The sequence below is a fragment of the Microcaecilia unicolor genome, chromosome 2, assembly GCF_901765095.1.
Source record: "Microcaecilia unicolor chromosome 2, aMicUni1.1, whole genome shotgun sequence".
In the NCBI taxonomy this organism is placed as follows: domain Eukaryota; kingdom Metazoa; phylum Chordata; class Amphibia; order Gymnophiona; family Siphonopidae; genus Microcaecilia; species Microcaecilia unicolor.
Window position 1 is genome coordinate 617,078,628 of NC_044032.1, and position 12,033 is coordinate 617,090,660.

A 12,033-nucleotide genomic window follows, 5' to 3' on the forward strand; every position below is an offset into this window, starting at 1 on the left:
TGAAGGAAAACAGCAGAGCACGAAATCAAATCGCTGGCTCTGTAACAGTGAAGGACTCAGAGGGGGGAGGGGAGAGAGGCCAGAGGGCAGGGACACACACACTCCCACATGCACACAGAAGAAAACATTGCTAGCCCCCGTTTCATTTGCATCAGAAACGGGGCTTTTTTACTAGTGTTCAAATAATGAGTAGAATCCCTTAAATGAGGGTTATTTTCTACTAAAGAATGCAAAAACACATCCACATATTGACGGATGCGTTCCATAAGTGAATTGCGAGCAGACACTACCTGTCTCCCAGGAGGTTTGCTGATGTTCTTATGAATTTTCGGAACCGTGTACAAAATAGGAATACTAGCATGCATATGGCATAGAAAATTTATTTATTTATATTTATTGGTTTCATTTGTATTCCACATTTTCCCACCTAATTGCAGGCTCAATGTGGCTTACATGGTACCGTAAAGGCGATCGCCAATTCCGGTATGAACAAATACAAAGTGATGTAGTGGTAGAATAAAGTTCATGTGTGACACACACATTAGGGATTCGTAGTGGGGGAAGAGTTAATTTATGTCCAGTACTAGCTTTGGTTTTGTTGTGTTGCAGTTGTTCAAGCATTTAAGTTGAGTCGGTGGGGTATGCCTTTTTGAACAAGTTGGTTTTCAGTAATTTCCGGAAGTTTAGGTGGTCATATGTTGTTTTCACAGCCTTAGGTAATGCGTTCTATAGTTTTGTGCTTATGTAGGAGAAGCTGGATGCATAAGTTGATTTGTATTTGAGTCGTTTGCAGCTTGGGTAGTGGAGATTTAGGTATGTTCGTGTTGATCCTGTTGTGTTTCTAGGTGGTAGGTCTATGAGGTCTGTCATGTATACCGGGGCTGCGCCGTAGATAATTTTATGAACCATAGTGCAGATTTTGAACGTGATTTGTTCTTTGATTGGGAGCCAGTGCAGTTGTTCTCGGAGGGGTTTGGCACTTTCGAACCACATTTTTCCAAATATAAGCCTAGCTGCCGTATTTTGGGCGGTTTGAAGTTTGGCTCTCTTGAGTAAGATAGCCACTATGCATAGGCTCCTGTGTCAATTTCTGTAAAGATAGTAAAATATCCACTGTAGGGTCATGATTTAACAATTGATATATGGAAGTATCTGCTAATTGTCCATAAGTCTCTGCCATGTAATATTCCTTAGATAATATCACAATAGCACCTCCTTTATCTGCTCTACAAATAACAATTGAAGATTCTTGACTTAATTGTTGCAATGCTTGATGCACATCTCTAGAGAGGTTATACTTAACACCTTGATAAGTTTGTTCCATCTGTTCAACTTCTTTAAGAACTAATTGACTGAAATGGCTAAATCACAAATCCACAACAAAACGTTGACTCCTATCCCATGGCTTTTTAATTTTCTCACGAGTCACATGAGGGATTTTGTCAAAACCTTTCAGAATATCTAGATACACTACTTCAACTGGCTCACCTTTAACACATATGTTCATTCACATTTTCAAAAAATGTAGCAAATTAGAGAGAGGAATGTCTTCCCTTGGCTAAATCCATGGTGACCCTATCCCATTCTGTTCAGTAATTTTGTTCTTTATAATAGTTTCAACCATTTTGCTTAGAACCTACACCAGGTTTACTGGTCTAATTTTTAGGATCACCCTTGAAACCCTTTTTAAAAATTGGCATTATATTGGCCACCATCCAATCTTCATGTACCATGGATGACTTTAATAAACAGGTTACAGATTACTAATAGCTGATCAGCAATTTCATTTTTGAGCTCTTTTGGTACTCTAGAGTATATACCATCCAACCTAAGTGATTGCTCTTTAACTTGTCTACTGTACCTGGTTTATTATATTTGTTTCAGTACATCCATAGTGTCACCTTTAAATACCATTTGTGGCACAGGTAGCTCCCTTACACACTCCTCAGTAAAAACCGAACTGAAGAATTCATTTAGCCTTTCCACCATGACTTTGTCTTCCCTAAGTGCCCCTTTCATGCCTTGATGTTTAATGATCCCATTGACTATGCCATAGGCTTTCTGCTTCTAATGTACTTGAAAAAGTTTTTTACTGAGTTTTTGCCTCTAAGGCAAGCTTCTTTTCAAATTCTCATTTAGCCTTCCTTTAACATCTAACTTGCCAAGGGTTATGCTTCCTGTTTTCTTCATTCGGATCGATCTTCCACTTTTTGAAAATGTTCTTTTGGCCTCTTTCATCTCCTGTTTCAACCATGATGGACAGCACCCCTCCCCAGGTTTACCATGGTATTACTGGGGTCTAGTGGGGTGAGAACAATACCCACTTGTTCCCGACGATGATGCCAGTCCTCATAATGGCTGCCGATGCCACTATATGTAATATCATTGTATTACAGCTAGGAGTCAGGCTTCAAGCTCAAAGATAACTGGTTAAGTTTTAGATGGTTGTATCAGGAACTCAGGTTGTTGAAAAACCTTCTGCCCTACCAGGTAAATCCAGGTTTCCAGGAATTTTCTCTTCCTTAAAATAGCTCCTCATCCATGCATTTAAGTTGTGACACATCCTGTCTTTCATTATGCACACACAATGCTTCCAAAGTTTCAAATTTCAAGTTTATTTAGACTTGGTATACCACATATTGAAAGCATCTACACAGCTTACAATTATAACATTTTAAAATTACAAATAAAAAGAATGCCATATCAGATAGCACAATCCTGAACACTGCAGACCAAGCACCGTCATCATCCCACGAACTACATATCCTATATCTTTAGTCATGACTAAAAGTTTTCAAAAAGAAGTACTACTACTACTACTTATCATTTCTATAGCGCTACTAGACGTACGCAGCGCTGTACACTTGAACATGAAGAGACAGTCCCTGCTCGATAGAGCTTACAATCTAATTAGGACAGACAAACAGTACAAATAAGAGATAAGGGAATATTAAAGCCAGGATGATAAAATAAGTGCTCTGAACAAGTGAATAAAGGTTAGGAGTTAAAAGCAGCATCAAAAAGGTGGGCTTTTAGCTTAGATTTGAAGACGGACAGCGATGGAGCTTGACGTACCGGCTCAGGAAGTCTATTCCAGGCATATGGTGCAGCAAGACAAAAGGAACGGAGTCTGGAGTTAGCGGTGGAGGAAAAGGGTGCAGATAAGAGTGCTTTCACTCTGCAGCTCCTCAGTACCTCTCCACTCTCATCTCTCCGTACATTCCTCCCCAGGAACTCCATTCACTGGGTAAATCTCTTATCTGCACCCGTAGATAAGAGGAGTTTGAACTGTATGCGGAAACGGACAGGAAGTCAGTGAAGTGACTTGAGGAGAGGGCTAATATGAGCATAACGACACTGGCGGAATATTAGTTGTGCAGCAGAATTTTGAACAGATTGAAGAGGGGAGAGAGATGGCTAAGTGGGAGACCTGTGAGAAGCAAGTTGCAATAGTCTAAGCGAGAGGTGATAAGAGTGTGGTTGAGGGTTCTGGTAGTGTGCTCAGAAAGGAAAGGGCGAATTTTGCTGATATTATAGAGAAAGAAACGACAGGTTTTAGCAGTCTGCTGAATATGTGCAGAGAAGGAGAGGGAGGAGTCGAAGATGACCCCAAGGTTACGAGCTGATGAGACGGGAAGGATGAGAGTGTTATCCACAGAAATAGAGAATGGGGGAAGAGGAGAGGTTGGTTTAGGGGGAAAGATAAGAAGCTCAGTCTTGGTCATGTTTAGTTTCAGATGATCGCTGAGACATCCAGGCAGCAATGTCAGACAGGCAGGCTGATACTTTGGCCTGGATTTCGGCTGAGATTTCTGGCATGGAGAGGTAGATCTGGGAGTCATCAGCGTAAAGATGATACTGAAAACCATGGGATGAGATCAGAGTACCAAGGGAGGAAGTATAGATGGAGAAAAGTACCAGTAAGTTTTTAGGCCTGCTCATGTAATGTGGCAGATTATTCCAAAGTGTGGGTGCCATGACGCTAAATATGGAAGAACAAATGCTGGCAAATTGAATTTGGTGAATGATAGAATCACCAACAAGTCTCTGCTGGGATGATCGCAGGACTTGACGAGTGTATGGAATAAGTATGCAAAATATGAATAAAGTTAGACCAGAGTTCCACATACTAGTACGCACTAATATTCTGAATTTTATAGGGGACCCTTGCTGATACTGGCAATCAATATTCTGATTTCAGAAGTGGAGTTACGCGATTCAAATGTTTTGTCCCAGAGGTATCAATGGCAGTTGTCTGAAGTAGTCATAATCTCAATCAAAGGCCTTAAAAAATGATTACAATAATCTAAGTGGCCTAAAACCAGTGAATGGAGTAGTATGCAAAGTGCTTTTTCATTAAAGCATGCCCTAATAGAGTAAATTTTCCTCAGTTTGAAAGAACCGTTGCACAACAGATGAGGTAAGCAGTTGAATTTTCAGCAGCACATCAATGATCACTCCAAGAATTTTTAACGAATATACTCAAATGCTAAGGTTCTTGACAGATGCCTAAGCCTCCCGTCATTTCTTGAGCTCCTCTTCTACAGCAGTTTCCCCAAGTTTGGTCCTGGAGTACCCCTTGCCAGTCAGGTTTTCAGGATATCCACAATGAATATGCGTGAAAGAGATCTGCATCTCAAAAAAGATATAGTGGAATTAGAAAAGGTGCAGAGAAGGGCGACGAAAATGATAAAGGGGATGGGACGACTTCCCTATGAGGAAAGGCTAAAGCAGCTGGGGCTCCTCAGCTTGGAGAAAAGATGGCTGACGGGAGATATGATAGAGGTCTATAAAATAATGAGTGGAGTTGAACGGGTAGATGTAAAGCGTCTTGTTTATGCTTTCCAAAAATACTAGGACTAGGGGGCATGCGATGAAGCTACAAAGTAATAAATTTAAAATGAATCGGAGAAAAGTTTTCTTTACTCAACGTGATTAAACTCTGGAATTCGTTGCCGGAGAATGTGGTAAAGGCGGTTAGCTTAGCAGAGTTTAAAAAAACGTTTGGACGGCTTCCTAAAGGAAAAATCCATAGACCATTGTTAAACTGGATTTGGGGAAAATCCACTATTTCTGGGATAAGCAGTATAAAATGTTTTGTACTTTTTTGGGATCTTGCCAGGTATTTGTGACCTGGACTGGCCACTGTTGGAAACAGGATGCTGGGCTTGATGGAACTTTGGTCTGTCCCGGACTGGAAAGAGGGTACTCCAGGACTGGACTTGGGAAACATTGTTCTACAACATTGACTTGGTGCTTAGCCAGGTCATTTTCTCTCAGTGGGCTAACATTACAAATTCCCTTCTACACCAAAATAAGAATGCACTTCGAGGACATCTGCATCTCCAACAGCAGCAAGTGTCAATCCAAATGGCTCACTTGGTACTCAGTTCAGAAAACCCATTTAGGTGGGTATTGAAGTTCTTACCAAATTGTCTGAATTTGCTCCTTAGAAAACAAGCATCCAAAAGAGTAAAAGATATTTAGAAGTCAGATCACAGACAACTGCAAAAATGAATTTCTTGCTCCCTGTATGTGGTACCACACTTCTCAAACAGCTCTAATAGCTGAGTGAGACTGAAAACAGACCTGCAAAGAAACTGATATTTCTGAGGGTGGACTGTTCTTCAAAACATTTTTGCTGATGTCTTTCTGAGAGTCACAGAGTCTGCAAATGTTCTGTTATCATAATATTTACTCTAGAAGCCTTCATATTAATCTGACTTCACCCAAAGTTTAGAACAGAGGTTTTCAACCCAATCCTCGGGGCATACTCAGCCAGTCAGGGTTTTCAGGATATCCCCGTTGAATTCAATGAGGATATCCTGTAAACCCCAAATTCTTTTTCTATTTTCTGAACCTAGTGCTGTGGTCTAGTAGTTGGGACAGCTATAACATGTGAAATGAGGTACACTTTAGTTATAGATTAACCATTGATGCCATAAAATAAAGATATATGAATACAGAATCCACAGGTGATAATGCCGAGTACTATGCATAATACTTCATGCAAGTTGGGCTGATAGAACTGCTTGGTGGTGTAGAACAAGAAGTAAATCAATTTTTTTCCTCGTTCCAAAAGTACAAAGACTAGGGGACACTCGAGGAAGTTACATAGAAATACTTTGAAAACAAATAGGAGGAAATATTTTTTCACTCAACGAATAGTTAAGCTCTGGAACTCTTTGCCGGAGGAAGTGGTAACAGCAGTTAATGTATCTGCATTTAAAAAAGGTTTGGATAAATTCCTGGAGGAAAAGTTCATAGTCTGCTATTGAGACAGACATGGGAAGCAACTGCTTGCCCTGGGATTTCTAGTATGGAGTGTTGCTACGATTTGGGTTTCTGCCAGGTACTTGTAACCTGGCTGGGCCACTGTTTGGAAAACAGGATACTGGGCTAGATGGACCATTGGTCTGACCCAGTATGGCTACTCTTATGTTCTTATGATTGTATTCTCTCACCTAAATTTATACACAGGAGCCCTTCAACAATAGACTTAACTATATAAGAGCAAAACTGAGCTTTATCAGTTCCCAAACTAATGTTCCGTAGTTAATTTAAGCAGTTATGACCAATGGGAAGAAGAATACTCTTTAAAAGCTGAAGTCCTGTTTGGAGAACAGAATGACTGAAGCAAAATAGGAAGACTTTCAACCAATCAGAGTTATAAAAGGGAAATACTTCTCCTGGAATCATTATTTCTATCGGAAATCCCATATATTATACATATACATTTGGAAAAACAAAATATGAAAGTGCAAAACCCCTAAGAGAAAAGCTACACTGGCGTCCACTTAAAGAACGTATCGCGTTCAAGGTCTGCACTCTAGTTCACAAAATCATTCACGGAGATGCCCTGGGTCTACATGCTAGATCTTGTTGACTTGCCACCCAGGAATGCTAAAAGATCAGCTCGCACAATCCTTAATCTACACTTCCCCAGCTGTAAAGGACTAAAATATAGACTAACGTGTGTGTCCAGCTTTTCCTACATGAGCACACAGTTGTGGAATGCGTTGCCACTTAACTTAAAAACAAATTACGAGCTAATCAATTTCCGTAAATCTCTGAAGACCTATCTATTCAACAAGGCATACCACAATGAGCAATAATTTAATTATAACACAACACCACTTCAACTATACTCTGAATATTTTCTCGCTATATCTGTCTGCTTAATTCTATATTGTTATCCATGTACTCCATGTAACACCAATTGCATCTTTTACTCTGGAATGGCGAATGCCATAAGGAACATTGTAAGCTTAATTCTATATGGTCATTCATGTACTCCATGAAACACCAATTGCATCTTTTACTCTGGAATGGCGAATGCCATAATGGAATATTGTAAGCCACATTGAGCCTGCAAATAGGTGGGAAAATGTTGGATACAAATGCAATAAATAAATAAATATGCTTGATGTTTTAACAAGTGATGATAGAACTCCAAAGCAAACATCCGGAGCATGGGCCAATCACCATGTAGGATTCCGGGCCAGTCCCCCAAAAGTTATTAGGAGGCATCAGTGAGGAAAAAGGGATAAAGAGGGAGAAAAATGCATACTTAATTGAGTCAGGACAAATTCTGAACCCAGGAAGAAATGTACCAACCTGCGGAAGGGTGGGAAACCACACAGAAGGATGTATGTAATCACACCTGCTGCCCAAATATCAACCTTTAAACCATACCTATGGGAAGACAAATAGGAAGAATTATACACCTAGTTTAAAGAACTTTTATTTGCATCATCAGTGAAATCCTTGCTATTACCCTGATGTGCTATTTCACAGGACAGCAGTCAGCAGAAGGCAGAACTGCTTTACAACAGCAATAACTGACCTTTTTAAAACCCAGACCTACTTTAGCATTAAGGTCATTCTAAAAATGAACCCATTCAAATGTTCTCTTATGAAAAATCTGCCCATGTGTGAGAATCGACTGCTATAAAACTCTCAGCACAGGAGTGCCCTTGAACTTGGTCAAGCTGAAGTTCAAGTCGACATATCTCATTTATGCTCGCATTGGAAAATTATTAACATTTAGGTCATGTTACTCTTAAAGTTTAAGAAATGTCCTGGTGACACTGAGGTAAAGAAATGGTCAAAAGGTAAACTAAGGGCCCTGTTTACTAAGGTACACTATCGTTTTTAGTGCGTGCTAAAAATTAGCACGCGCTAACCATGTAGATGCTCCATAGAATTAAGTGATCTTGGGCAAGTCACTTAACCCTCCATTGCCTCAGGTACAAACTTAGATTGTGAGCCCTCCTGGGACAGAGAAATATCCAGAGTACCTGAATGTAACTCACCTTGAGCTACTACTGAAAAAGGTGTGAGCAAAATCCAAATAAATTATTTGAGATTCTGTTGCTACTATCTGAGATTTTACATGGAATGTTGCTACTATTTGAGATTCTACATGGAATGTTACTATTCCACTAGCAACATTCCATGTAGAAGCCTGCCCTTGCAGATCAGCAACGCAGCTGCACAGGCTTTTGTTTCTGTGAGTCTGACGTCCTGCACGTATGTGCAGGACGTCAGACTCACAGAAACAGAAGCCCGCGCGGCCGCATTGCTGATCTGCAAGGGAAGGCTTCTACATGGTATGTTGCTAGTGGAGGAGTACCCTAGTGGTTAATGCAGTGGAACATCGAATGTTGCTACTATTTGAGATTCCGTTGCTATTTGAGATTCTACATGGAATGTTGCTATTATTGGTGATTCTACATGGAATGTTGCTGAGTGGAGGAGTGGCCTAGTGGTTACAGCACCGGTCTTGTAATCCAGAGATGGCCGGTTCAAATCCCACTGCTGCTCCTTGTGATCTTGGGCAAGTCACTTAACCCTCCATTACCTCAAGTACAAACTTAGATTGTGAGACCTCCTGGGACAGAGAAATATCCAGAGTACCTGAATGTAACTCACCTTGAGCTACTACTGAAAAAAAGATGTGAGCAAAATCTAAATAAATAAATAAAATAGAAATATTATGGGCATCTATATGGTTAGCGCGTGCTAATGCTTAATGTACACGCCTCTAGCATGGTTCAGTAAATAGGGCTCTAAATGTTTGTATTTAAAAATGTTATGTACTGCCCAGCTAATTAAGGATCAAAGCGGTTCACAATACTGTAAAATTTTAAAGAACTCCACGAAATGACAAGACAGAGCTGAAACATTCAAATCAAGATCATTCAATTATATAATTAAAATCAGTCAGTAAACCTTGCCATTGTCATCCAACTGAATATCAAAAGGTAATTGAAAATAAAATATTTTCAACACCACCTTAAATTTTGTAAAATCTTCCTCAGCTCCAAAATTTGGTAGCAAATTCCAAGGGAGGGGGCCAACCAAAAAGAGGCCCTCTCTCGTGTGAATTCCCAGTGTGCTTTAGATAACAGGGGCATGACCAAATCAAGGCACAAAGGTCTGGACGGCTTCCTAAAGGAAAAGTCCATAGACCATTATTAAATGGAAAATCCACTATTTCTGGGATAAACAGTATAAAATGTTCTGTACTTTTTTGGGATCTTGCCAGGTATGTGTGACCTGGATTGGCCACTGTTGGAAATAGGATGCTGGGCTTGAAGGACCTTTGGTCTTTCCCAGTATGGCAATACTTATGTACTTGATAAATGGTATACTAAGATGTATTTTTATATACTTGTATTATTATTCCTCCCTGTGTGTATTACTTTTCTTCTATATACTGTTAAAGTTTGAATTTTTCCTGCTTAACCTTTACATTCTGGGAGGTTAGAAAGGTAAAATGATGCACTGATAAGGTGGTATTGGTAACAGGTACAATGAAAGAGTCCTGAAAATCTATTTTCCTTCCCATTAAAAGAGCTCAGATTAAAAACAACACTGTATGTTGATTCATCTTATCTCACCTGCCTACACACCCAGAGGGAGGGTTACAAAAATAAAATCCAAACCAGATGGAAACAGCTTGGAACCTGTCCACAATTATTTCTGGCACTGGCTCCAGCTACCAGTGCTGCCACAGAGGACATGGTTACCCTTTAATTTGGGTACTTTCACCTGTAATTCAACTATATCAACAGAACCTTTTAGATTATCAAGACTTGATTCCTGATTAACCTATGTTCAACACAGTTCTACTGCTCCACTTGGACGACCAAAGGTGTTGTGTATAATTACTTTCCTGTAGGATTTTAATTTAAATTTTTTTGGCTGTAAATCAGAAGTTTTTTTGGTAGATTCAGTCTTTCTCCAATATGGTTGGCCATTTAGTCTGCTGCCACTAGCACATTATCTCATTTTATTTTTATTTATTCACTTATATTCTGCTCACAGTGATTTACAACTCAACATAAGAGTAAGGCAAAGTAAAACATGCTCTCTTACCAGGAGACATCTGCTTCATCAACATATCACCACATCCAATGTGAAGTTCTATGATTTACTCATCCCAATCAATCCCCACTACACAAACCCTTTTTGCCAAGTGTTACCTTCAACAGCACATGCAAGAGTCTTACCCTATTTCTGCAATGATTTCTGGGGCAACGTAAGTTGGTGTACCACAAACTGTGTACAAGAGCCCTTCAACCACAGTGGCTAACCCAAAATCTCCCAGCTTCAAGGACTTGGTTCCATCAGAGTACTCACACACCTAGAAAGAAATGAGTTCACAGTAACATACACAGAACAGAAGACAGGCTAGCAGGATTAATTGTAAAAATAAAAAGGTGCAGCCATATTTGTATAATTACACACACTAAGATCACGCATACTTATATGTGCATCATGCATAGGTGCTCCCAGAAGCCTAATTGGGGGGAGACATGGAGGTGCAATGTTATGTGCATATTTTATAAAATACTACCAAGAAGATCGCAACAATTTAAGCAAAGCTTTAATAGATATGGACCTTCAGAAGGTGGGTTGTGTTGGATTAAAAAGTTCACTCCAACACCAACACCTTTATTCGTTATCTACTTTTTTTCATTTTAATTTCTACGTCAGTCATGCATAAAAATAGCATTAGAGGTATAACATATTTCCTCATTCAAGCATATATTAAAAATATTGATGTACACATCTGCCCAAAAGAATTTCTTCTTCTCAAAACCACAGAAAACAAGCTCCCAACATAGAGCTATGTTTCACCGTTAGCTAGGACTGAATGGGTCCTGGGCGGAAAAACTGAGATGGACCCCTATAACACCATCCCTATTTTCCTCCAATGTTCACTATCTCTTCTGTGTTCCCATCTTCTCTGTCCAGCATTCCCCTCTGTGTCACTGTCCCTCCCCTTGTATCCAGCATCACCCCTTTGTGTCTATACTCCCTCCATGCCCAACATCTCTCCTCTCTCTCCCTCCTTCTTTCCTTGGTCCAGGGGGTGTTGTGTGTGTGTGTGTGTGTCTTTCTCTCCCCCCCCTTTCCCTCCAGAACCTAGGGTTCTCTGCTTCTCCTCCTCCTCCCCACCAACACCTGGGTCTAGCACCTCTTACCCATCTGCCAATCCTTCAAATGCCATGGCCCCTCTCTGACAAATGGGGCCTTTCCTCTGCCAGGTCCTGCCCACAGGAAGTTGCATCAGTGGACCAGAGGATTGATGAGAGGTGCTGGACCCTGGAGCGGTGTGGGGGGGGGGGGGGCGGCAGCAAGGATAGGAAGGGAGTTTCAGCTGTAGGTGGCCCCTACCGCTGGGCAGCCCTGGGCATTTTGCCAGGCTCACTCAATGGTAGCTACCTCCTTGCTGTTAGCAGCATCAGGGAAGAAGTTCAATCTTATAAAACTTAGCAGTATATCTTAATTCTTTCATTTATAAAATTTAACTTCTTCCTTGATGAAGCCAACAGCTAGTGCTATGTTGGGAGCTTTTTTTCTGGGGTTTGAGAAGAAATCCTTATGAGCAGATAAGTATCAATATTCTTGATATATGCTTCTTCAAAAGGATGAGAAAATATTTTATACCTCTAATCTAATGCTAGTTTTATGCATGACTGATACAGAAAAATAAGTAAATTGGACCAATGATGAATATAG

The 12,033-nt window shown here is 40.3% G+C and overlaps 1 protein-coding gene across 3 annotated transcripts in view; it reads right to left on the reverse strand.

The window, feature by feature from the left end:
- DCLK2 (doublecortin like kinase 2) overlaps window positions 1–12,033 on the reverse strand; it is a 341,471-nt gene that overhangs the window by 52,970 nt on the left and 276,468 nt on the right. For all 3 annotated transcript variants that reach the window (XR_003940738.1, XM_030191660.1, XM_030191659.1), the window contains 2 exons: window positions 10,518–10,651; window positions 7,618–7,695 (listed from right to left, as the gene is read on the reverse strand). Coding sequence is in view for 2 of the 3 variants with exons in the window: in XM_030191660.1 (XP_030047520.1) it covers window positions 7,618–7,695; window positions 10,518–10,651 (212 nt within the window). In the remaining variant the exon portion in view is untranslated. The remainder of the gene's footprint in view (window positions 1–7,617; window positions 7,696–10,517; window positions 10,652–12,033) is intronic.